This window comes from Cladophialophora psammophila, assembly GCF_000585535.1.
Source record: "Cladophialophora psammophila CBS 110553 chromosome Unknown aczJe-supercont1.37, whole genome shotgun sequence".
Lineage (NCBI taxonomy): Eukaryota > Fungi > Ascomycota > Eurotiomycetes > Chaetothyriales > Herpotrichiellaceae > Cladophialophora > Cladophialophora psammophila.
This window is the reverse complement of record NW_006912958.1, coordinates 210,401-236,956: the sequence shown is the minus strand read 5'-3', so window position 1 is coordinate 236,956 and position 26,556 is coordinate 210,401. Positions and strand designations below refer to the sequence as shown.

General features: G+C 46.3%; 7 protein-coding genes across 7 annotated transcripts; 2 read left to right on the top strand and 5 right to left on the bottom strand.

The window, feature by feature from the left end:
- Positions 1-8,796: 8,796 nt before the first annotated feature.
- A1O5_12792 (uncharacterized protein) lies at positions 8,797-9,577 on the bottom strand (the record flags this gene model as incomplete). The annotated part of the gene is made up of 2 exons (XM_007753361.1): positions 8,797-9,350; positions 9,445-9,577. The coding sequence occupies 2 exons, from the start codon at positions 9,575-9,577 to the stop codon at positions 8,797-8,799; spliced, it is 687 nt and encodes a 228-aa protein (XP_007751551.1).
- A 1,197-nt stretch (positions 9,578-10,774) lies between these two features.
- A1O5_12791 (uncharacterized protein) lies at positions 10,775-15,757 on the bottom strand (the record flags this gene model as incomplete). The annotated part of the gene is made up of 1 exon (XM_007753360.1): positions 10,775-15,757. The coding sequence occupies one exon, from the start codon at positions 15,755-15,757 to the stop codon at positions 10,775-10,777; it is 4,983 nt and encodes a 1,660-aa protein (XP_007751550.1).
- Positions 15,758-17,293: 1,536 nt separating this feature from the next.
- A1O5_12790 (magnesium-dependent phosphatase-1) lies at positions 17,294-17,983 on the bottom strand (the record flags this gene model as incomplete). The annotated part of the gene is made up of 1 exon (XM_007753359.1): positions 17,294-17,983. A coding segment is annotated over one exon (690 nt), but the record flags the coding sequence as incomplete, so codon positions are not given.
- Positions 17,984-18,399: 416 nt separating this feature from the next.
- Positions 18,400-19,993, top strand: A1O5_12789 (ferredoxin-NADP+ reductase; the record flags this gene model as incomplete). Its single annotated transcript, XM_007753358.1, has 2 exons — positions 18,400-18,699; positions 18,752-19,993. The coding sequence occupies 2 exons, from the start codon at positions 18,400-18,402 to the stop codon at positions 19,991-19,993; spliced, it is 1,542 nt and encodes a 513-aa protein (XP_007751548.1).
- A 523-nt stretch (positions 19,994-20,516) lies between these two features.
- A1O5_12788 (uncharacterized protein) lies at positions 20,517-23,059 on the bottom strand (the record flags this gene model as incomplete). The annotated part of the gene is made up of 2 exons (XM_007753357.1): positions 20,517-22,734; positions 22,785-23,059. The coding sequence occupies 2 exons, from the start codon at positions 23,057-23,059 to the stop codon at positions 20,517-20,519; spliced, it is 2,493 nt and encodes an 830-aa protein (XP_007751547.1).
- A 905-nt stretch (positions 23,060-23,964) lies between these two features.
- A1O5_12787 (arsenical-resistance protein) lies at positions 23,965-25,223 on the top strand (the record flags this gene model as incomplete). Its single annotated transcript, XM_007753356.1, has 3 exons — positions 23,965-24,226; positions 24,286-24,428; positions 24,480-25,223. The coding sequence occupies 3 exons, from the start codon at positions 23,965-23,967 to the stop codon at positions 25,221-25,223; spliced, it is 1,149 nt and encodes a 382-aa protein (XP_007751546.1).
- A 39-nt stretch (positions 25,224-25,262) lies between these two features.
- On the bottom strand, positions 25,263-26,144 carry A1O5_12786 (uncharacterized protein; the record flags this gene model as incomplete). Its single annotated transcript, XM_007753355.1, has 1 exon — positions 25,263-26,144. The coding sequence occupies one exon, from the start codon at positions 26,142-26,144 to the stop codon at positions 25,263-25,265; it is 882 nt and encodes a 293-aa protein (XP_007751545.1).
- Between the last annotated feature and the right edge of the window lie 412 nt (positions 26,145-26,556).

The window sequence follows — 26,556 nt, the reverse complement described above, 5'->3', positions numbered from 1 at the left end:
GCTCTCTTAGAGTAGCCCAGCGAGCTCAGCGGTCTCATGGGCTGCGTAAGACGCAGACTTACCTTGACAGCCCAGGGCAGCCCAGGGCTCTTAGGGTCGCGCGGGAAATTTTGCCGATGATATCTTAAATATACGCTTATCGTTAGATTCTATCTACTTACTAAGGAATCTTTAATAATTATATAGTGAGATTCTATAAAATTTAATATTTACTAGCGCTACTAAATAAACTAAGTATATTACTACTCACTAACGATTCTTTTATAAGTTCTTACTTATTAGATATAGCCTTGAAAGGGACCGGCCGGGGGCTGTACGGGCGCGGCTCTCTACACTCATTAGCTAAATAGAAGGGTCCGTAAGAGAGTAAGGCTGAGTCACGTGATATGCTCTACTAGCCCTGTTAGCTCTGCTGGCTCTGTTGGGACAGAGCGCACAGAGCGCATAGAGCGCATAGAGCATAAGTATTATATATATACTCTCATTACCCCTAGATAGCTTATACTCTCTTCGTAGCTAACTCATATTAACTATTAGACTTATAGTTCTTAGTGATAAGTGACTTCTCATACCTTACGTTCTCCCTAACTAGTTCATACTATTAGGATTGTTACTAGGAACCTTAACCTAGTTAAGCCCCGGTAGGAACCTTAATACTTTAGCTACCACCCTTATTATAGAGAACGACCTCTATAAGCAGTTAAGGAAGACTCGACCGACCTATCTCGCCTATTAACGAACTAGTACGACGCATAGCACGACTATCTCTTAACGACACTATATCTACTACTACTAGTACTCCGAGGTTAACACCGAGCACCTTAAGGACGGTAATAACTGCCGCCGCGCTAGCATCAGTGACTAAGGGAAAGATTAGTAACTTACTTAAGTCTTTTAACGGCGTGGAATCTAAACTTATACTCTTTATTCACCACACAAATTTATATATTTTAATGAACCTCATTAACTTTTAGAATGACTTATAGAAAATACTCTTTATAGGAAGTTACTTCGAAGATAATACCGAGGCTTAGCTTAGACTCTTCGTTAAGAACTATATTAAGAACGAAGCGAATAACAGAGAGAACGAAACTATTAGTCTCTTCGCTACGTTTACGGAATTTAAGAAAATAGTGAAACTAATATTCGGAGCGAAAGATAAAGAAAAGAAAGCTTAAAAGAAAATAGTGAGTCTTCGATAAATTAGGTCTATTTAAGAATATATAACTAAGTTTAGAACGCTAAATACGAAGCTTAGCTAGTAAGATAATATCATTATCTCTATCTTTCGAGAGGAATTAAAGTCGAAAATTAAGTAGGAACTTCGATATTTAGAGAAGAAACTACTAGAGAAATGAATAGCTACGGCTATTAAGAAAGATAACGATATTAAAGAATATCATTAGTATAAGCGCCCTAATATTACTCGAAAAATCTATACGATAAGAGCTTAACGAGCTAATATTTAGAAAAGACGCGAATTCTATTACGGATTATAATCTATAGATCTAAATTAAGTGTAAAAAAGACGTAATAATAATAGAGAAAATAGAAAAGAAAAAACCGATCCTAGAAAAGGAAAAGAAACGTCTTATTATAGTTACGGTAAGCTAGGCTATTACGCGAAAGACTATAAAGATAAGAAAAAGTAGATTACAGCTACCGAAAAGAAATCTAAAACTAAGGAAATAGCGATGATTATCTCTAAAGCTAATATAGTAGAAGAAGAAATAGTAATAGTCGGAGAAAGTATCGATAGTGAGAAAGCGATATTAACAGCGATTATATCTACGCGTATATATATCCGAACTAAATATTAAGTAAGAAGGATATATTTAGATCTCTACTATACTTTAACATTACTAAAATATAGCTATACTATATACGAACTAAGGAATCTCTCTTTTAAAATCGAAATAATCTTTAGTATAAGAGTCTATTAGAATAATGAATACTTATAGAAAAGAAGTTATCCGAACTTTATTTATACTCATTAAGAAGGCGACCCGAACACCTTAAACGTTTATATATCGAAAGTAGACCCGGAAGTACTAAGAAAATATAATATAGCTAATTCGTAATATAACTTCGACTTAGACCTTAGTGAAGAATCGAAGACTCAGTATAAGAAAGAATTAGAATCTCTTATATAAGAAGAATTAAAATAAATTCTTTAAGAAGTAGTAGAAAGAATCGAAGTAAGAACTTAATAAACTTAGAAATTAATAAAGAAAGTAGAGATAGTCTTAGTAGAAGAAACCTAACTACGAGCTCTTATAGAAGATAATTTAAGAGAAATCGCGATAATTACTTAAATATCTAAGAAAGAAATATAAGCGTAATTAACGATAGATCGAATATTAGCTAAAGTAAAGATAAGAGTATAAGCGGTCTTAAGAATCTACTAAGAACGAGAAGTTAGAGTTCCTCGACTCGTGAAAACTCTATTTAATATTAGTATTTAAAAATTATTTTCTTATAGAATAGTTTACGTTTATTCTCTACGATTAATTTCTTATTTATATATATAGTACCTCGACTATCTATAGCTAAAGAAGCTAGATATAACTATCGTAAAAGTATAGCGAGTATACGAGGAATCGATGAAACGATACGTAGTATATAACTACGAGGTGTTCAATCTAAAGAATAGAAAAATAGATTATCTTCACTAGAAAAAAAACTAAGACGGTGATAGAACTAGAGATATCTATATCACCGAAAATATATCTTTAGAAGACGCTAACGTTAGAAAATTAGTAAAGACGACGTACAATTAGTAAGAATTAGGAAAGAAAGAAGAAACTAACGACTTAAGTTAAATATAGCTATAAGATCTAACGCTAGGTCTATATTCCTCGGAGACATATTAAAAGACTAAGAGATTAGTATTCTAATCGACTCCGGATACACTGAGAACTTAGTATACACTAGAATAGCGGAGAAGCTACCGTAATGAAAGATTAAAAGACTAAGATTCGATATAATTATAGAATTCGACGGCACCATTATATTCGAACTCACGTATAAGTTACGATTAATACGATTAACGATTAACGAACATTAAGAAGAATTAGACCTCGATATTATGAATATAAAATACGATATAGTACTGAGTATATCTTAGTTAAAATATTATAATTCGATTATTAACTGGGCCGGGACCTAGATACGGTTCAATAATTACGACTATATCGCGAAACCCTAGGAGCCTAAGCTAAGCTTAGCTTAGAAATACATTAAAAAGGTTATTTAGGTGCGACTAGTACGTATATTTACTAATACTATAACGGAATACTCATCGAAATACGAAAGGCTAAAGCCTATATTCGAAAAGAAAGTAGAAATCGAGACTTTATCGAAACATAAACTATAGAACTATAAAATACGACTTTAAGAAGAAAAATACCCTATATTTAGACCATTATACTCGTTATCGAAAATTAAGTAAAAGACCTTAAGGAAGTATCTTAAAGAATATTTAGCGAAAGACTATATTAGACTATTAGAGTTAAAAGTAGAATATCTTATCCTATTCGTTCTAAAGAAAGACGAAAAGCTTCGATTATATATAGATTATCGGAAGCTAAACGATATTACTATTAAAAATATCTATTCGTTACTAAGAATTAATGAGCTCTAAGACCGGCTTAAGAAAGCGTAATACTTTACAATACTAAATGTTCGAGACGCGTATTACCGTATACGTATAAAGAAAGGCGAAGAATAGAAAATAGCCTTTAGAACTCGATACGAACTATTCGAGTACTGTGTAATGTTATTTGGGCTCATTAATGTATTAGCGACGTTCTAAATACTTATTAATAACGCGTTAAGAAAATATTTAAATATTTTTTATATCGCTTACTTAGATAATATCTTAATTTACTTTAAGACCTACAAAGAATATATAGAATACGTTACGAAGGTATTAGAGGCCCTTTAGGAATATTAACTACCGGTTAAACTTAAAAAGTGTGAATTTCATAAAGATAACGTTAAATTTCTAAGATATATAGTTATTAGAGAGAAACTTAAGATGAATTCTAACTATATTAAAAGCGTACTGGAATAGCTAGAATCGACTACGCTAAAGAAACTATAATCGTTTCTAGGATTCGCTAATTTCTATCGAAAGTTTATACGGAACTATTCGCGAATCACCGCATCTCTAACAAATCTAATAAAGAAAGGAGTCGCGATCTTTACTCTAATAGAAGAAGCTAGGTAGATAATTAAGAAACTTAAGGAAGTCTTTACTAAGGCCCCGATCCTTACGATCTTCGACCCGGAGTAATAGACTTTTCTTAAAACCGACGCATCGAACGGCGCGATCGCCGTAGTCCTAATATAAGAAGAATAGAACGGAAGAACTAAACTAGTTATCTATTTTTTAAGAAAAATAATAGAACTAAAGCTTCACTACGATATTTACGATAAAGAATTACTCGTAATAGTGAAAGTACTAAGACACTAAAGAGTATATTTAAAAGAATTAAAATACTTAGTAAAGATCTATTTAGATTATAAAAATCTTCTTTATTAAAATATAACTAAAGTACTTAATAAAAGATAAGTACGATAAGCGGAAACTATAACCCCGTATAATTTTAAGATCTACTACGTTAAAAATAAAGAAAACGATAGAGTAAATACCCTAAGCCGACGACTAGATTATATAAAAGATATTTAGCTAACCCCGATATTTCTTCTACGGACGGAAGGAGACTATATAATCTACGTATAACTAATGTTAGTAATAGTAAATATTAAAGGTCCGATTGAACGAGATAACTACGAATACGAACTAAAAACCAACATTAAAGAATATTATTTCGTAGACCGAGTATATAATGAAGTCGCACGACTTAGAGTGATGAAACATTACTATAACGACCCACTAATGGGACATCTAGGAGCCGATAAAATAATCGAGCTTATCACTAAGTATTACGACCCTTAGAAATATATAAGAAAAGACATCTAAGAATTCATTAAATAATACGAAATATATATATAAACTAAATACGTAAGACATAGACTCTATGAACTATTATAACTCTTATAAACTTTAGAAGAAGTATAGACGTCGATTACATTCGACTTCATTACGAAACTACTAAAGTCTAAAGAACCCCTTACGGAAGTGACTTATAATAATATACTTATAATATATAATAGATTAATAAAGTTCTTCTACTTTAGACCATATCTAAAGAAGTTAACGGTAGAAGAATTCGTCTATAAATTTCTACGAACCGTGTTTACTAATTACGGAATACTAAAAGAAATCATTATAGATAGAGATAAGCTCTTTATATCTAAGTTCTAAAAAGCACTAATAGAACTACTAACTACGAAGTATAAGCTATTTACATCGTTTCATCTATAGATCGATAGATAAATAGAAAGAACTAACTAAATATTAGAACAATACTTACGGATATATATAAATTATAGTTAAATTAATTAGATACGACTACTATTAGTAGCGTAATTCTACTTTAATAACTATAAGTTAGTAATAGAAATAAGCTTATTCTTTATAAACTATAGATTTTACCTACGACTAAAAAAAATAATAAATAAAAGTTTAAACTCTAGAGCCTTAAGTATAACTCTTACTATAAGAGAACTCCATAATTAACTTAAATTAGACCTAAAATTTCTCGTAGAAAGAATAGTAAAATACGTAAATAAAAAACGAATCGAGGGACCGCTCCTAGAGAAGAGGAACTCCGTCTATCTTTTACGAAAAAATATTAGAACGAAACGACTAAGTGGAAAACTAAACTATACGAAGCTAAAACTATTTAGAATTAAAGATAAACTCGGAGAAGTTATATATTAACTGGAACTACTAAGAGACATACGTATACACAATGTATTTCACAAAGTACTTCTTAAACTAGTACTAAAGAACGCTAAACTAGTTAAGACACTACCGCTAAATGAAGAATTAGCACTAGAGAAATATAATATTGAGAAAATCCTTAAAAGACGCGTTATACGTAGTATTCCTTAGTATCTAATTAAATAATTAAAATACGACGAGTGTAAAAATAGCTAAGAATCGGAAACTAACCTTTCGAAGGAACTTCTAAAGAAAGTAAAAAAGGATTACTCTAAGTGGTTCCCAACGTCAATAAAGCGTTTAGCTACCTATCGTCGAAAGTAAACTCGCCACGAACTAGCGATGACTTAGGTTTATCCGGCGTATACCCCTTCTCCTCGTCGAGACGATTTAACACTATATAAGCCCGAACTATTATATTACTCTAAGCTTAAGTTAGCTTATCTAGCTAACGTTCTACCTAGTTTAGACGAGACTACTCTTACAATAACTCTAGAGACTATTATTATACTAAACGAGCTATCTTTCTCGTATACCACTAAGCTCGCTAAGCTATGCGGGCCTAAGCCTCTTACACCTTATTCCGTAACTTTAACTTTTTTCGTTTAATACTCTAGTACTCCGACTTAGAGTACTGACCATCGCATTTTATATTCTTCTTTAGGTACTCGGAATAGCGGGAGACTCTATATTTCATCACATAGATTAAGTTAGAGCGAGTGCAATTCGAATAAGGTGCCATGGCGCGATAACCAGTGAATCGGACGTTACGAGACTAACGAAGACGTTTAAAGGGACGGTCGCGGCTACGGAAAAGAAGCTTAGAAACTATAGCTAAAGAAAAAGGAAGAGAGAAAGAAGATATCTTCGAACCTAGATGAATTTAAGTTGAGTAGTGTTCCGCTTTTATATTATCATTAAGATAAATCCTTAGGATAAGGATCTAACCGGAGGGAGGATAGTGTTAGACATAGCCTTAGAAGGAACCGGCCGGGGGCTGTACGGGCGCGGCTCTCTATACTCATTAACTAAATGGAAGGGTCCGTAAGAGAGCAAGGCTGAGTTACGTGATATGCCCTGCTGGCTCTGTTGGCTCTGCTAGCCCTATTGGGACAGAGCGCACAGAGCGCACAGAGCGCACAGAGTATAAGCATTATATATATACCCTCATTACCCCTAGATAGCTTACACTCTCTTCGTAGCCAACTTATGTTAACTATTGGACTTATAGTTCTTAGTGACAAGTGACTTCTTATACCTTGCGTTCTCCCCAACCAGTTCATACTATCAGGATTGTTACTAGGAACCCTAACCCAGTTAGGCCCCGGTAGGAACCTTAACATTACTCTATCTCTTTAATCTTCTAAAGTTATCTTCTTTTAAGTGACACTACGTATAATCGCGTATATCGTTACTTAATACTTTTAATCTTCTCTTCTAATTCGTTATTAGCGCCTCGAGCGCTTATCGTATTCAGTTATCGTTAATTCGGCGCCATCGTATGGAGAGAGTGCTCGTCGGGTGCGTAGCGTACGCGTCTTAGGGGCTCGTCGAGGAGGTAGAATAGAATGAGCTTCGAAGAATTATTAGAGATGGCTTGGCAGCGAGCTATCTAAGAAGTATATTATCTATCTATAGGCGCAGTGCGACAGCGACTTCGAAGCTGAAGAGCTTTAAAGGGATGATCTGCGACCCCGTGCTATATATATGTGGTCTTCTAGTGCCTTGGCGTCTTGGCATTCATAACACTCATGGCCTAGTTAATTAGGGCGTAGCCTCGATATCGGGTCTAAGGACTGAGACAAGATGCTTTGAACTGTACGACGAGGCTGGCCTAACGGACGACGAGCTCCCACCTCCACGTGGTGTCCGCTGGGAACTCTTAGAGAAACAGTCGAGCTGTCTTTGAGTGCTAGGAGGAGCTCAACAACGCGGTGATCCTCTCATGAACGACGCGCCGAAGCCGCGAAAACCACCCTCCGCACCTCACGAAACACCAAAACATTATAGCCCCAGCGCGTAGAAGGGGGTTGCGCCCCTTCCATGTGCGCCCCACGATGGAAAACGGACTTGGGTCCTCCGTTTTCCTGCCCGACCACAGTTTACGGTGTCAGAGTGTAAAGAATATGCGACGAAGAGGCGGAGTCAATAAGAGACAAGGGCAAACGGCAAGCGGCGGTGTATCTCAGAGTCGGCTGTGGGCTCGTCTAGAAGAGAAGCGGAGATCCCTGGCCTCCTGGCGTCCACGCGACTACCAGCCGGCCGAGTGCAGAGGCAACCCAATATAACCTTATTACTAAGCTGGACTGCCTTCCCCTAGCAATCGAACAAGCAGGGTTGTACATGATCGACAACAACATGTTGATTGAAATGTACCTAGGCAGATACAAAAAGAAAGACAGGAGGGCAGATTTGTTGAAATATGGGCCGGGTTCTCGTTATTCGAAGCCAGTCATGAAGACCTTCGACATTTCATTCGACAACGTTTCAACCGATTCACAGGTCGTCCTTCAACTATTTACATTCTTCGGAGTGGACAGTATCTCCAACGAATTCTTAGAGCGGTCCGCGCAACATCATCCGGTTGGAAATTGGGAAGGAACAACGGATGAACTGAAAGACTATGATCGCGGAATTTTGCTACGGGAGAAATATCGCTCTATTTTGAGTTCTGCAAAGAGGAGAGATGATGCATGTGACGCATTGGTGCGAGTAGCGCTGCTGAAACGACAAGGACAGCGTTTGTCGATGCACTCGGTTAGTACTATCTCTGTCTAGCTACTAACCCTCCAATGTCCTCTCTTGTGGTTTGTTTAGCTAACATCTTCATTTCTCAATATCGCCAAATGGTTGAATTTCTAATTGCTCGCAGATGCAGAAGGAATGGCTGCGTGAGCGCTCAGAAAATGATCGACCGGATCTGGAGCTCGCTGTACTCTCAATCACCACGGACTATTTTGCTGGCATGACAGATCGAGAATTCTTTGGGCGGCCAGATGGAGAAAGGTCTCGCCTACTTTCCTTTTTGCGTTAACCAGATCTGTTTGACAATGTTCCGCTCGGCTATGCAGGTGATGGGTTTTCCGTTGGGTAGGATCGAGGATGACACGAGCCACGCCATATTGACCGGAAATGTAGGCAAGATGTGCCGGAGTGTTCTTGTCTCTGTCCTTCGCCATTGTGTCAGCGCCGATACTAATGAGATATTCAACAACCTCGCGAGCGCCGTTTCCAGATGCCACATGCAGAGCAGTTTCTTGGTTATTGTTCTGCAAGTCGATAAATGTTTTTACTTCTGCGACCGCAAATTGATTGACCAACAGCTCGACAACATGGTCTTGATTGAAATATGACGCTACATGGAGAGCTTCATGAAGCGGAGACCAGCCTCGTTGGGCAGCGGAGCGCAATTCAGGGTATGTTTTGAGCAAGTCAGTAACATTCGCAGTCATGCCAAACTCAGCAGCGACTTTGAGGGCTTTTACCACAGCCACGCCTGTATTTTTGATTAGAACTGTCAAGGCAGATGCCAGGGCCGAAGTCAGGGATGTAGAATGCTCTTAAAACATTTCCAGGGGAGATGCCTGTACCTTTTTCTCGGCCGGTAGCTTGAGATCCGCGCCCCGCGTCCTCATCTATTGCTTGAGGACCCGAAGTTTCCACTGGTTTTGGTTCCTGAATTCCTGGAGGGAGTCCAGTATCTGTGTGATGTGGCTGTGCCATAGCATCAACGCGAGGCCGGCGGCCTGGAGAGGCGAGCTTGGATCAAGCAAGCCGGGGAATAGCAATACATAATAAACCATATGGGGTATTGGTCATGTGGACGGACCTCTTAGCCAGCCGGAAGCTCCAAGCACTAGCTAACCAACTTGTGCTTCTCCTTGTTCAGCCCTGGCAGCGTTTACCGATTCCTAGCCTAACAGTATTTCTATCTCTCTGGCAGAAACGACACTGGTTCTAAATTTGGCCATCACTCCTCGTTGTCTGTTGTGAATTGATCATATTCTTCCAAATCCTACGATGCAACCGCTAATTGCTGGCTCGATGGGACTTGGAAGGGTACAAGCTGAATTATTTCCAGTTTACCAAGTAGATGTTAAACCCCCAATTTTCAGCAGCGTTTGGTTGAGTCAGTAGTCTTTGCCAGACTCCGGTTTGCGCCCGAGAACCCAGCAAATCAAAAGCCCCAGAGCAAAACTAGATCTTGCGCCGCAAACCCCGGAACGGCCCTTACACACCTTGTAAGTACAGTACCCCCTTGCTAGCTCCAACCGCCGCGGAAGCTTGTTCAGCGCAACGAGCTGCAGCTACAAATCAAGGGCACACGTAGCCCGACGGCAAAGAGCTAGGGCAAACCTCGCAGTAGTTCGTGCGGAATGCGAGCGACAATGTTATCAAAACGAGGCTGGCGACGATAATGCAGAACTTTTGCCAGCCGGGGCTCTCATCACTTAAATCATGACACGTCTTCAGGGCGGATGAACGGCTCCAAGAAGCAGTCTAGCCCAGTAAACCAGTCGTGGCGAGTTGCGGCTGAGGGCTAGAATGATAATCACAGTCAAGCACCAAGACTTTGCAATCAAGAGACACTTCTCTGCCCATATTTGCCATTAAATCTGTGATCAGGGCGGTCGACGGATCTGGTCAGTGTACCGTACACTCTGCATCTCTTGACCCAAAACACACTTGCGTCTCCAGATATTGAGGCTGCTCAGTTGCTTAACTAGGGAGCTAGGAACTACTGAGCCTTGTTTCCCGGATTCCTTGCTCCTTAACCACCCATAGCTAACTTTCCAGGTTCCGTAAAACCATTTGCTTTCTGGTCCACACTCCAAACAAAATGAGACGCTATCATTTGAGATATATTCCGATGATCGTCTTTTCTACCTAGTATACAATCTTCTAAACCGGCCCTCAGATTCATAAATGCTCTGATTTCATCCTCTTCAAACTTGGGGGGGGAATGTCCTGGTCAAAATCGCAGTTGATACCCGGCGCCCACAGGAAAGGCTCGTCCTTCAAGTTCAGACCTAAATTGACCTTGACCTTGCCAATTTGGCTAACGACGATGACCGGATAGATTTGGCCGCGCAAGTTTTGGAACCCGGCCTCCATCAACCTCTCTCCATTCAATGTCCAAAAGACCGTCCGCTTCTTCACGTCGACCCCACACCCGACCGTGTCACCATACCCAAACTTCCTCGCCGATCCCAAATCCTTGATTTTAGGAGGGTCTGCGACACACCATATCTTTCCGTCATCGCCGTGGTAAGCCCAGCTCGACGTCCCGGGTTTCGGCCAACCCGGGAACCAGTGCTTCGTGGATCCAGTGGGCTTTTGAGTAATTCCCATCACAAAGATGGGATCGTCAAGCTTGACCTCGCGATCCGCAATGGACATTTCGAAGTAGTAGCGGTCGGACGATGCCGGTATGGGGTGGTCGGTGATCAAGGCTTGATCTGTTGAGTAACATGTATCACTCGCATCCATCCACAACGGCACGCGCTCGCCGCGTTCAAGCAGCTCAACCTCCAGACCCGAAGGAGAACAGATGAGCACATCTGAAAAGCTCCCTACAAACTTAGATGGCCGGATACCAGCTGTGAGCTTGGAGTTTTTGATCACTTCAACAACATCTGGCCTGTCGTACTGCTCCGCCAGTTGGAGTACGTTCCAGCCATGTTCGTCCGTGGCATAAGGATTGGCGCCATATTCCAGGAGTTTTGCCACGAGGTTGGGGGAATCATTGATGGCCAGTGTATGAAGCAGCTCGATCTCCGTGATTGCTGCCTGCTGATCGTGGTCAATCAATGCTGACATCGCTTTTTCGCGGTCCTCATCAGGTTTTGTCCAGATCTTCGAGTAACACAGCTGCAGCGGTGTTTTGCCCTGCACATCCTTGCATTGACTGTCTGCTCCACGTTTCAGCAGGGTCATTATCGCTTCGGGACGGGCCCTCAGTGCTGCATAGTGCAAAGGCGACCAGCCCTTCTTGGACACGGTCATCAGAGCAGCCCGTGCGTCGACATGGTCAAGGATGAAGTCAATCACGCTCGACAGTCCTCGAGACGCAGCTCGCATCACCGGGGTCTTTCCCCAAGTATTTTGCCAGTTGAGAGGCTCAATCTCCCCTTTCTCCACCATGACTCTCCCGAGGAGGAGAGCGGACTCGGTGTCGCCATATTTGCAAGCCATTCCGAATGGGGTTGCTCCCAGATTGTTTCGTTTGAGAGAATCTGCTCCTCGCTCAAGAAGGACCTTGACCACTTCCGTTTTGCCAGCCGTTGCAGCAACAAAGAGTGCTGTTTCGCCGCCGTCGCCCGGATCCTCAATGTCGGCACCATGTTCAAGCAGCAATTTGACTCCCTCAGAATGTCCTGCCTGGGCAGCTTCGTACAGTGGTCTCTCCGATGCATCGTCTTCTGCTTCGATCTCAGCGCCTCTTTCGATGAAATACTTCATAATATCAACGCGGCATACATCCCGCCGGGCGAGAAAATGCATCGCAGTTTCCCCTCTCGCGTTGCGGAGGTGAATATCTGCACCAGCCTCAACCAGTGCCACCCCTATCTCAAGATCAGCATCTCCTGCAGCGAAGAAATGCAAGGCGGCGTTGCCAGTTTCGTCGAGCGTATTAACCTCAGCATTGTGTGCGAGGAACATCTTGAGCTGTGCCAAGGTGACCGCCCGACATCCGAGGAGAAAGTGAAAAGTCCTTCCCAGTAACTCGTCATCCCAATGGTTGTCGATGTTTGGGTCAGCGCCGGCATCTAACATGGCCTGAAAAAAAGAATCCATACTCTTTTCTGTGGTCAATTGAAAAATTACCGCAAAGCATAGAGCGCTCATCCCTTCCGGCACCTTCAGGTTGACAAACTCTGAGGCATTAGGTCGGGCCAAAAGTATTTGCGCCAAGCTGGTCAAGCCACAGCATGCGGCGAACACTAGAGGATGTAATTCTTCGGTGTCAGCGTACATTTCGATGGAGTCGATCGTCAGTTTCGCGGCGGACAAGGATCTGATCCAACCTTTCCAGGCCTCGGATTCTGGATCAAGAAATCTTTCCAGGAGTTCACGCAATCTACTCCATTGTTCGCCAGACCTCTCCTTGGCGGGATAGATATCTTCCAGCTGTGTCAAATGCCACCTCAGTCTTGAAATTTCGTACCGAGCTTGGTAGGAGGTATCTTGGTCTTCCTGAATGTCCCAAAGCCGAGCTCGATCCTGGTCTGTCAAGTCCACATTCTCGTCACTGTCTACTACAGACTGGTCGTCCTTTGCTTCCTCCGCCGGACGAGCATCGTTGCTGCTTTCACCTCCCTTCTCATTCGCTGGGCCATCCTTTTCTTGTGCTTGGTTAGAATCATCGTTGCTTTCGGCAGACTTTGGGTTTTGCTCGCCCGAAACGCCGTTAGTCAACGATTCGCCATTGGTAACCGACGGTGCTTGTGTTGCTTCCTCGTTGTCTTGCTTCGATGTTTGCTGCACACCATCGAAGTTCTCCGCCGTTAGCTCGTCAAGGTTTTCATCCTGCACTCGGACACCGTTGCTCTGAATCAGTTCGTGTGAGGCTTCCGCTGGTGGTGCATCGTTTTCACTTTGAACGGCTTCGGTCGGGTTCTCTCCATCCACAGTCGCTTGATCATTTTCCTCTCCGTCCAATTCGTCCCTGCGCTTAGCGTAGTATTTGCGCTGAAATGATGGAGATAGCAGATGTTGAAGGATTGTGGTGATGATTTGCAAATGGCCTTCTCTTTCTGAAACGACAAATTTTCTGCTGCGTTTCAACTCTCTTTGGCACCTAGCACATTGGCATTCAGCCTCACCCACCGAGTTTGTGCTGTCGTCAGAGACGCTTTGCGGTTGCAGGAAAAAGTCTCGCACAGTGTTGTGAACTAGGCTGACCGTATGGTCAGCGTTTACCCGAAGGAAGCCACTTCCAGCCTGTCTGATTTGCTCTTCGTAGAGTTCCGGATCCACGTTCTCCTCGTCGTGGTTATCTTCTGAGTTACCTTCCTCGTCCAAAAAACTACCCTTATATCCATCGATGAGTTCCTGAACAGTCAATTCCTCCCCGGCAAGAGTAGTCCAGGTAAGGACGTGGGTGAGCAGATCGTAGTACGCAGGGTTAGTCTGGTTTAGACGTTGAGCATAGATGTTATCAACACCTGAAGGTAAGGACTCGAGATGTGCTGATAAAGGCCTCCGCCACGGTCTCCGCATAAAGTCCATTGCCAGCTCGACGTAACGGAAGTAGCATCCGGCCTTTTGGATGATTTCTCGACAAGCCTCTTCACGCTCTGCTGGAGTGAACCCAGGTAATTTGGCCATCTCGGCTTGGACATGCTCGGCGATATCTTTTGAGTTATTCTCCTCCACACTGATTCGTGGACAACCCTCAAGCACAGCGGATATATCAGGTTCGTCTCTGCTGCTACAGTAGATATTCACCTTCAAGCCCGGTGTACCGGCGAAGTTCTTGATTGTCTGGATGAATTCTTGTGTTTCTCTATCGGCACACTCGTCCACAGCGTCTATCATGAGGTAGATTCGCTTATTGATGAGCTTGGCCAGGGCGATGTAGGTTTGTTCAAATCCAGCTTGACCCTCTGTTGCCTTCTTGGTCGTGGTTTTGGAGGTAGTGCTCTTCTTTTGATGTTCGATATAGTCTGAAACGGCCTTATTACACTTGTCCAACACGTCTAATGATTGAGCTGCCTCACGGTAGAGTTGTGCAAGAAGATGGCGCTCGATTTGATCAGCCTGGGTGGTGGCTTGAGAGCCCTTCGATATAAAAAAGTAGTGGACGAGAGAGTCGTGTTTGTGGGCCTTGTTCCTGAGATCTTCGATGGCAGCAGACATGAGGAAAGACTTTCCAGATCCACCAGTGCCGACCAGCCAGGTAACGTTACCACCTTCAGCGTTGACAAAGTCTTGAAATTTACTGTTTTCCAGAATCCAGCCACAAGTTCCCTCTTTGCGAGCAGCTAGTTTAGAATCCAGCACTTGTTGATTATCCTCGAGGGATGGCAATTCCTTCTTTTGCCTTTCCCAATTGGCATGCGTGATCTCAGCCGCAGTCATACGTTGGTCTCCTCTGTGAAGTTCGTCTCTCTTCATCAATTCCTCCATCAACTTGTTCTGCTTGGCGGCCTCCTCTTGCAATGCTTGTAACATTTCCATTTGTTCCGATAAGCCTTTCATCATTGTTGCGTCGTTGTCCAGGCCTTGCTTCTGATAATACTGCGAGACTTGCTGGTTTGCCTGGGAGGCATACTTATTCATCTGGGCTTCATTGTCTTTGATGGCCTTTATCTTGGGCTGGAACTTTCCCTGGGCGCTACGGAACAACCCCTTGATGACACGCACGCCGGTGTTGGATCGAGCATATTTCCACATTTGATATGAGAACTCGATGATGTTCACGTATGTATCTTGTATGTAACTCAACACCTTTTCATGAAGCTCGGTAAATTCAGGAGGACGGTCCCTGGTTGCATACAAGCGGCCATAAACTCGACAAGATATGAGGATTCCTAAGATATCTGCGCATGCTCCGGAGAAGAGGCTGAAGGTTGCAAAGTCATCTTGTACTGAATGAAGGCAGAGTCTGATACCGGTCCAGGCAAGGCCGACACTTTCAGGGGCAGACTTGATGGCAAGATCTCCCACTTTCATAAACTGGTCGACCTTGTCAAGAATGGCACCCAGTTTACCATTATACTCGGAATTGGCTTCTTTTTGCGCCTGGACGACCGAACTCCGAGCTGATTCGGGGGTGGTATAGTCTTTGAGAAATGGCTGGAAGTTGGATGGATCATGATTTCCAGAAAACACTGATCGTGCGGCATTCCAGGCCTCCTTTTCGAATGCTTCATCTCTGGTCTTGTCGTAATTGCTCATTGTGAATGATGTGTATACTGACTTGTAATTATATGCTCAATCAGACTGGCGTCAAGCGGTATATAGAGAGTGTTGATGATTATGGGAGCCTTGAAAACAGGTCACAAGGTTCGGTCAGCAACAGGTCTGCGGTGTCATCAGGCTGACTTTCAGAAAATTCATGCTGCACACCCGAAAACAAGACTACCTGGTAGGGATTAGTAATTGAAAAGCAGTTGAAAACAGGCTGATGTTTTTGAAGGCCCTTAAATCTCTTCTTATACCGAGCAAGCTGAACCGTGGGCTAATTGAATGCCGTGAATGTCCCAAAGGAATGCCATCTAACCCTTGACACTCATGCTCTCGTGGATCGGTTGCCTTAGGTTGTTTTCGTGCATATTTCGAAGGACTGGCACGAAGACTAGGCAGCATCTGGCGCATGGGTTGGTATCTAGGAGAGTGTTCGAGGAGCTAACCAGCAGCTCTTCAGCTTTGGAAAGTGTTGCTCGCCTCCTGGTTTGGGGGCCGTTTCAGCCCACCAGCCCCGTAAAAAGCCCCTGATCATTCGGAAGCTGCAACAGGCGGAGCGTTGCCGGTCAGCCTACTGGGTACTTGGTAGTAGTGCTATCGAGAAGCCGCCGAACAACGCCCTCCCTAGTGCGGTTGAGAGACCCGAAGCTGCATCCTCTTCGAGCTGCTGTGCTGCATAGCGAGCGGATGTCGTACCTCCAACCTGGTACCCATCCAATTGACATAGGCGTGATGGCGTTGCCTTTGATCACATGGGCCATTCCTGTCCAATTATTGGGATGCACCTCGAAAAGCCCGAGAAAATAACTCATCTTGCTGAACGTAGGAGCAACGTCGAACCCGGGTGGTAACAATAAGGCTATCCAACAGCAGGACTTGGCGACAAATAGGTGAAGGAATCTCTAAGGACGCTGCATAGATCGACTTCCTCCGCGACCAAGTATACAAGTGATAGTAGCAGGTGTCGCAGCGGAACGTCCTGAAGTTAAGGGCTGTTAATCGGGGTTGGCACGAAACCGGGTCGTCCCGAACTACAGGGTATGGAAAACGCCAAATCTGACACGAGCAGCATGAGGTAACACCAGAAGTCAGGTTGTGGGTCGCCATCAGGACTCATCACTCTACCCACGCAGGTGCTTAAGGATGGTCAGCGGCGAGGGAGACAAGTTGGTGACTTGATGTGTGGTCAATATTAATTGGGAATTTGAGACGGAGATTGTTGCCATAATTGTGGTAATACCATTTGCTCTTGCCTTATTGAGACACTTCTATACCTCTATCTTGGCCCCGTATATTCATACAGTGAGCGCCCTGGTCTTCTCGGGCTCACTAAAGCATCCACCTCACAAAAAGCGCTGTCACTGTGAAAGGAAAAGCCGCGCTTGAGTCTGTCGTCCACGCATCCACATCATGAAAAGCAATGCTCTCACGGTGCGAGGGGAAAAAAACCCCACCAGAAAGGAATCCAGAAAGCCGAGCCCAAAGACATCAGCCTTCCAACTCCGCCAAATCCCCGTTCCTCGAGTCATTTGGTGTAATTCCTCTCCTTCTCCTCCATTCCCAGACTCCTCGATCCACCTCTTCCCTGTCGACCCCGTCTGGCACCAAATAAAAGGTAACCCCCAGTTCTGTTTCCACATTACGATTCCTTCCTTCATCGTCAAAGAAGAGCATTTCCTCGAACGGTATCGTTCGTCCTCCCTGGCCATGACCATGTCCACCGACATCATTTGAGAGTTGCGTTTGAAGACGGCGAAAGTGTGTCGTTTTCGATCCCGGGTATATTTGTGGGTGGGTAAATAGGTCGATCGCCCTTGACAGCTTGCTCTCTCGCGTCTCCTTGGATTCATATTGTGTTGGAGCAGGGACGTGGAGGCCTTTTAACATATCCCTTGCCAGGTCGGGCGCGTGAGTTCTACTCGCCAAACTCATAACTATGCCTTTTTCCCGCGCAGCGGCCAGTATGTGAGGTACTTCGGAGTAGAATGAAAATGCCTCTCCCCAGCGGTCAAGCATGTGAGTATTCAGCGTCCCAGGGGTTGAGGCCTGCGGTTTAACAGGAGCAGAGACGTGGGTGTCCACCCAGAAGGGCCAAAGCGTGTAGTCTAAGTCAAAGACTATTATCGTAGGGAGAGGAAGGGAGTCCGTGAATGTTGAGGGGATCGAGGATGGGCTAAATACAGGTCGCTGGGATGAGCGCGATTTCCGCATTTGGAGGACTGGTGCGGGAGGAGACAGCGGGATGTGGATGGGGAGAATGAAGAGAAGACAGAGATAAGTGACGAGAGGAATAGGGCGTAGAAAAGGAGAGGAAGGAAAAGCCAGCTTCAAAGACAAGAGAATCAATACTTCAATTGTCGGCCTTTGCGGTGGCAACGCAGTCGTGGTGGGGGACTGTGACAAGGCTGAGAGGCAGCCTGGTGCCTGAGAGCATTGAGATCTACCTGTTAGACTTAGTCGGGGCAAATCGGGCTAGTCTCGGCCGTACCTTTATCAACAACAAATCCTTGCTTCCGTTCCGAGAGCCCCATGCCCATCATCTGCAATTGTGACTGCAACTCCTGTCTCTTCCTCTGAAGAGCTTCTTCTGGTCGAAGTCCGGGGACGATGGCGAGCCTTCCCTTACACTGGCCATGCTGATCAACCAATGCCTGCGCCTTCCATTCCGCGCAAGAATTGCGTCTTGTCAAGTCTGCCGCCGCACACTCACTTTTTCTTTTCAAAGGAACTCCACTAGTGATGCAGCTGCAGGACACAATGGCAATGGACCTGCTCCTACCGTGGCCATCATCGGCTCCGGGCCAGCGGGCTTCTACACGGCCCAGAAGCTGTTGCGAGAAATCCGGGGAACGAGAATAGACATGTACGAACAGCTTCCTGTACCTTTTGGACTCGTCAGGTTCGGAGTCGCTCCAGATCATCCAGAGGTAAAGGTCATACTTTTCCTCCTCGCCCCACGAAATGGTGCTCTGACATGTCTTCTAGAACGTCCAAGAGACCTTTCAAGCTATCGCCGAATCCCCTAACTTTACCTTCATCGGAAACGTCAATCTTGGCCACGATCTCCCGCTCCCGCTTCTCGCTGGACACTACGACGCCATTGTCTTTGCGTACGGCGCATCCAAAGACCGCAAAATCGGGCTAGAAGGGGAAGACAAGCCTCACATCTACTCCGCTCGCGCTTTCGTGGGCTGGTACAATGGCCTTCCCGAATACCGAGATCTCGGCCCTAACTTAACGGCCGGAGACACCGCCGTGGTTGTTGGGCAAGGAAATGTAGCATTGGATGTGGCCAGAACACTGCTGAGCAGCGTTGATGCGTTGAGGCAGACCGATATCACAGAATACGCTTTGGATGCGCTTTCTGCTAGCAAGATCAAGCATGTTCATGTGGTTGGTCGACGAGGTCCCATGCAGGCCGCATTCACAATCAAGGAAGTGCGGGAGCTCTTACACCTCGAAGATGTGAGCTTTCGGTCTATACCAGATGAACTCTTCCCTCCCGACCTGTCAAAGTTGCCCCGCCCAAAAAGACGCCTAATGGAACTTCTGAAAAAGGGTAGTCCGTTGAAGGAGAACGCCACAAAATCGTGGACTTTGGACTTTCTACTTGCCCCAAAGTCACTGAAATGGTCCGATTCAAACCCCGAGAAACTGGAAGGGGTGGTGTTCTCAAAGACGAAACTCGAGAACCCGGCGGATCCAGAATCTAAAATCGGCACTACGAATGAAACACAGCTGATACCCACATCGACACTGTTTCGATCGATTGGATACAAAGCCGCAGCGATCCCTGGAATGGCAGAATTGGGCGTCGAATTCGACGAGTGGAAAGGAACGATTCGGCATGATGGATTCGGACGTGTCGTGCCTCCGGAGAACAACGACGCATCGGGACACGGAGCAAGCATATACTGTTCTGGCTGGGTGAAGCGCGGTCCAACGGGTGTGATCGCCAGTACCATGACCGATGCTTTCCAGACTGCCGAAGCGATCGTGGAGGACTGGAAGAAGAGGGCGCAACACTTTGTGGGCTCTGCTGGGAGTCAAGATGGTTGGAATGGCGTCCACGCCGAGGCTGTTAGTTATAGCTTGCCGCTCAGACCGATCCATTGGGACAGCTGGGAGAAAATCGACCAGGTAGAGAAGAAGATCGGGAAGCAAAAGGGGAAGCCGCGGGAAAAGTTTGGGAGCGTTAAGGAGATGTTGGCTGTGAGCGGCAAATAAAATGAGTAGGGGAAAGGTCGACTGGGAGTGCGTACATCTCTCGCAGAGACTCGCCGGTAGAGCAGACGAGGAGCTTCCCAGCCCGGTGCAGCTCGGGTTGGGCATCTGTTCATCTGTACATTATTGAATGTTATATACATCACCCTTCCCTCTGACTCGCCCCAAAGTCTCAACTACCTAATAATATCCCAGAGTTCTCCGCTCCCCGAACCCGAGGCGGTTTAGTAGAATGTTTCGGTGGAAGGAAGGAGGAGAGAATCAAAAGGATGTGTGCGTGATATCAGTCGCGTGGTTCAGAATCACCAGTGTGTCTGCTGGCACTTTTCAAGATAGCTTTCACCCGGGTCCGTCGATCGTCCTCGAGGGAAAGGTTGCAGGGCCTCGGATGAAGACAAAAGCCACTTGAGGAATAGGAAACTCGACTCGGGAATAGAATCCCATATTTCGTTATGTTCAATTTGAACGGAGGTAAAGCATCCATTCAGGTTCCTTCCCAAAACTATCATGCCTCATTGCTGCTGATTTACAGCTCCATTGAGTGCCATTCAGCCTCAGCTCTTTCTGCATCCAATATGCTTTGGACATCCATCTTTTTCGTGACATCGTCATTGAGGTACCTCAGACCCTCCATAGCTCGACCGTTACACGCTTGTCCCAGTGTCAAAAATGCAAAATGTCCTCCAACAACGGGCCTCGCGAAAAAGTTTGGACCGGGAAATTCTCCTCTCCCTTCTGTCATGTGTAGGTCGGTAAATGGTCGATCTGTCACTGTTTCGTTCACCCATTGCGCGACAGATTGCAAGATATTGGCGCGGACTTTCGGGGCGGCGACGGCCATGGCAAAAAATTCCCAGTCCGTCTTCGTGTATAGATGTCGCGAGTCAAGAGGCAAACCGTATTTCTGACGTACGGCATAGTACCAATCGCTCTGCATCTGATATATGTGTTTCGGCACGAATCCATCTTTGTCCCCAGGAATGTGGTGTTTGAGGGGTTTCTGATATTCATAACGCCCAGCAATTGAGGTCTTTGTCGTCGACGAATTGTCCGAACCCAAGTGGAAACAGAGCAAACTGTCCGCGTACAGATTGTACGTGGTAGTCCACGAGCCATACCAATTGTAGGCGACCTTAGCATGGGTTTTATCTCGAGAAATACCATATTCTTCCCACTTTTCAATATAGACTTTAGAGATATTGTTAAACACTTTGGCATCTTCGTAATTATCCGTGAGCTCTGCGAGGCCAGCCATGGCTTTGATGCCAATGATGCCCTTTAGAGCCAGGTTTGTTTGCAAGGCCAGCCAGCCAGCAAAGTCGTCGGTTGATAGCTGATTGTGAGGTAGCAGGGAAAACTCAACCAGATAACTTGTCCACTGTTTCCACAGCCGATAGCTCCTGCGCACCCACCTTTGGGCGCTCTTCACACTCTCAGGTCGACCCACCCAAGCGTCGTCAATGTAGAGAATGCCGCCTTCCTTACCTACCGACAAAGGAGCAAGGCTATCCGACGAGGGGGTCGGGCTGGGGACACCACTCATCGGCTGCCACGGGGCGGAAGCAGTCCAGCCCGCATCATTCTTCAAGGCATTCGCCAATGCCAGTCCCATGATGAGTATATTTCCACACTCCTCTACTGGCATGTACTCATCTTGTCCGAGTGGGTGGCCTGTGGCATTTGGGAAATGAAAACCAAGGTCATGCATTGCATATTTATTTGGATATTGTCCACTCAGCATGTGCTCAATTAGCGGTTCAAGCAGATATCCCAGCCATCGTGCATTCGTGTACAGAAAGAACGGAAAGGCGGGGAATATAACGTCAATGGTTTGGAAGTTTCCGTTGGAAGAGATTTCCTTCAAGAAGAGGATCGGATCATCTGGCGTGCCTGAGAAGCTGGTGGCTCCCAGGACCTGACGAGCCGAAAGAGCAACGATGTCGACGTAGTCCTCGGCACCGGATTGGAATGCGTCAATGGCCAACTGCGCCGAGTAGTTGGCCGCCAACAGGCTGGCATGGTCAAAATCGAGGTAGTGGAAGGTGAGCAATTCTTGGACAGTTGGGAAGTAGGATTCCCATAAGGGACGCATGTAAGTAAGCCCCCGCGCCGCGGCAAACTGGACAACGGGATCCTGAACGTGGGCAATCGTAAATGTGATGCTCTGGTCAGTGGATTGGGTGCTGTTGAGGTCAAAAGACTTGGAGAATGCGAAGACAGGTTCCTGGTCCATGATAGACCGGAATTCGTGGTCGATCTTGTCTTGCAAATTCCCGTGCCGGGCAAATTGTTGCCTCAGCCGAGCCGAAACACCGGCCTCATGTCGCACGTCAGAAGGTGCAGAGAAGTAAAGTGTACCCCATTCAGCACGATCTTGAAATTCGGTGAAGAGTTGTTCCACTGCCCTCTGGACCTTCCAGGTCTTGAAACCGTGAGACATACCCTCCAAAGCTGTATGATCAAGACCCCAGACTATCTTGCTTCCCCGGTCACCGCTGACCCATTGGCCGTTGAGGTCAATATAGATATCCACGGGCACATTGCCCGAAACGTAAACAGTGACATAGCTCGCAGGGATAGATTGTCTGACAGTCGACGTGGGAGTTATAGGAGACAAAAAAGAGATAGTGATGTCAATTTGGCTAGATTCGGGGTAGAGCGTAGGAAGCGGTAGGGTGTAGGACAGATTCGTAGTCGAGGCATCATAGACGGCACCGCGGTAGATTGGCGAGGAGATAGTATAGCTGCAAAGAGATCAGTTTCCAGCCCCCAAACAGAGAGCTACAGTATTTACTTGTCATCGTCCTTCCGGAGCGAGTCGTGGGGTCTTCCCAGCAGCGGGTATGCGGTCCTTTTCTCTGGGACACTGGCGAGGATTGAGAAGCCAATTTCTTGACCGGTCCAAAACATAGGCCATTTCTCCCACGGTACATCTCTTGCGTTACCCAGCCAGGTGCTGAGATAAGGGTTGCGCACGATCAGAGGCAGCACGGGGGGAGTCAGGCGTGAGCACTCGACATGAAAGGGCAAGGCGGCGGCCAGGACCGCCAATGCGGAAACCAGCCGCATGACGGGAAGCAAAGGACGGACTTGGTTAGAAGCTCAACTCAAGGAGAGAAAACATGAGAGTGTCAGAGGGAGAGAGCCACACACACATACAAACACAATACACGATACACAGAAGGAAGAGAGAGAAAATCCGGGGAATTGGAGAGGTGCAAGAGGTGGAAGGAGAAGGAGAAGCTGCGACGATGGTCAGCCGACCAATCTGCCTCCGCCTGCGCCTGCAACATAAGACACCTGGGACACCACCACTCCAACCCATCCCAACCACCAGCTTTCTGTCGACCTTCTCCGATCACGCAATGACAATGACGGCATCTGATCTCCGTCAGCAGAGACACCAGAGATGCTTGTGACCTTCTTCCTTCGATGTTCCTCCATTCCTCACCGTCGCCGCCAATTCCCCCCTCATCGCCATCTCGCACTATGCCTGTTCCTGTCATGCTCCGAATCTTGTTTGCTCGCCAGTGAAGCTGCCCATATCGGGAAGCTGGGGTGAGATGAGGAGGGTGTTAGTGGAGAAAACGCTGGTAGGAACCCCCTCCGTTTTGGCGAGAGGACGTGCGGTGTGGGTTGCTCGAGCCTTGCCATGTCGCCAATAGCAAGGCCTCTCCCACGCTTGCGGCGGGCCTCTACAAGCCTCTATCGGGAAAAGACTCGACCAAGAATTGATGCCACACTTTGTCACGGCGGGGTTCTGATTGGCTGCGGATCTCTACATTGATGCGAAGTTTGGGATTTGCCTCCGGCGAGTCGGTGTCGAGGCCGTCAATATAAAGCTCTACTCAAATATCCATCTCTGGTGTATCTTAGCCCATTTTCTCTCTCTCAATTTCTTGTTTTCTTCACAAGCAGCGGCCGTCTCCAAAGACCTTGCATTCCATCTAATCTTAATTCAACCTACTCCTTCGATGGAGGTTCAAAACAAAGAGGCCGTACTGGCCCCAGAACTGTCCCCCTCTCTCACGCCCCGAGATGTCGAGCAACAGCCCGGTAGCGAACCACCGTCCGACGTCCACACCTCTGCCTTCAAGAGCCTCGGCATCCTCGATCAGTTCCTTGCGCTGTGGATCTTTTTGGCCATGCTCACCGGGATTCTACTGGGAAATTTCGTCCCCAGCACTGGTCCCGCGCTCCAGCGAGGTGAATTCGTCGGCGTCTCAATTCCAATAGGTACGCCAGCACAGCCTGAGAGAAATCCATGGGCCATTGGCATCTAACCGTAAAGTCAGCGATCGGGTTGCTGGTCATGATGTATCCCATCCTTTGCAAGGTCAGGTTCGAGACTTTACATCACTCCTTTCGTGAAAGAAACCTCTGGGTGCAGGTGGTTTTCAGCGTCTTTGTGAATTGGATAATAGCACCTCTCGTCATGGTAAGTCTCGAATGGTGGACCGGTCTGATTCCAAATACTGACAGAATTAAGCTGGGTCTGGCGTGGGCTTTCCTGCCGGACGAACCTGCCCTCCGCGATGGGCTCATCCTAGTCGGTATCGCGAGATGCATTGCTATGGTTCTGATATGGACTGGTCTGGCTGGTGGCGACAATGAATACTGTGCCATCTTGGTTGCCATCAATTCTCTCCTACAGATGGTCCTCTTCGCCCCGCTGGCCCTTCTTTTCATCAACATTATCAGTCACTCTTCCGATGGCGTCAATGTCGACTATGCTCCCGTCGCGAAGAGCGTTGGCGTCTTCCTTGGGATACCATTGGGCGCTGCCATCGTCACCCGATTTAGCCTTCGCAACCTCGTGGGCAAAGACTGGTACGAAAAGCGATTCCTGAAATGGATTGGCCCACTGTCGTTGATAGGCCTGCTCTTCACCATCATTGTCCTATTCGGATCCCAAGGTCGTCGTGTGGTCCACCAGATTGTATCTGTCGTGAGGGTTGCGGCTCCCCTCATTGTGTATTTTGCAGTCATATTCCTCTCGACGCTGCTGGTCACGAGGAGACTCGGTTTTGGATATCGCCTTTCCTGCACCCAGAGCTTTACAGCCGCGAGCAACAATTTCGAGTTGGCCATTGCCGTCGCCATCGCCACATATGGTGTTGACAGTGATCAAGCACTGGCGGCAACTGTCGGGCCTCTCATCGAGGTGCCAGTTCTACTCGCGCTTGTCTACGCAGTCAAGTGGTATGGCAGGCGCCAAAATTGGGTGGCATAGGCTGGAGACAAATGCCACCGTCCATTGAAACGTCATATTTCAGTCACGTTTCGGTCTAGAATCCATCTCCTGTAATATTTGAAGCAAAAGTTGGCTGTCGACTCGACAACCCGACCCCGGGGTTTTTGGCAGGCTAAAGGCCGTGGCAAGCCGTGCCGCGATTTCATCCATTTCTGCAGGGGTGGGGTCGTACTGCTCGATTATCCCTTTCGCTATCAGACATTGCACGGCGTTCGCGTTCTCTGGTGGCAAAAGCGGTCCGTTCGGGGGGATCCCAAAGGCATCGCAACAGAAATTCTCGTCAGAGAACGCAGGGGGATTCTGACTATCCGGGCAAAGCATCCACTCGTACGAACTGACCGGGGACAATGAGGCGATCTCAGGCAGACTCGTCGTAGGCGTGTCAGAAGTGGCCACCAAAGGTGGACACTGATTGCCACCATAGACTTGTAGGTTATCAGTCGTCAAAGCAGGTATCGGAGGACCAAGCGATGTCGGGGACGAGTATGGCGGACAACATAATTCCGAATTCGACTCCTGTTTTGTCATGGTCGCGCTGGGCAAGTCGCTGGTGCCCAATACGCTGGGCTGCTGATATTTGGGCCTGATTTGTCGATGGGCAACTGCTGCGGCGTTATGCGGGAGTGATTGCATGTCAGGGCGGCCGAAAGTCTCGACGAGGTTAGGACTGATACCGACATAATTCAATAGATCTCGCAGACGGGCATTTTCAACTTGCAGATCACCGAGCGCTGCGCGCTGCAGCTGAGCCTCGCGACAGGCCACCTGGCATTCTTTGACCCGTCTTTCTAGCCCAGCCAGATATTCCTGGCGCCGAGCGCGGCTGCGCCGTTGATTATCGCGGATCCGTTCCTGCTTGGACTTGGATGCATTAGGCGCTGTACTGGCTTCAGATCCCATGGCGACCTAGCAAGCATTCAACACTCGGCACGCTGAGTTGGTCTGGGCATTGACTGCCTCAGAGACACATCGTCCAAGAACAACCGCTCCTTGGAGTCTTAGCGGACAGAATCTGCACGAGAAGCTTAGTTTGGATTTGACGTCTGGGAAGTGAGAGTCGTTGATGAGTAAAAGGAAAAACACGATTGGCCAAGTATCCTGGCGCTATTGCTGGGCGGTGGCTTTGAAAGGGGGGACGCGTAAGGGACCGACGCCGGCGCTGAGCGGGCTCTCTGAGCCTGACAAGGGACGAAATGTATGGTAGGAAATAGACAGAAAGAGTTTTCTCGAGTCGGTGATTGACGGAAAGTGGCACCACCAAAGCGTAACAGAACGAGGGTCAGGCGAGATGGGTAGAGGGGCCCTGAACAAG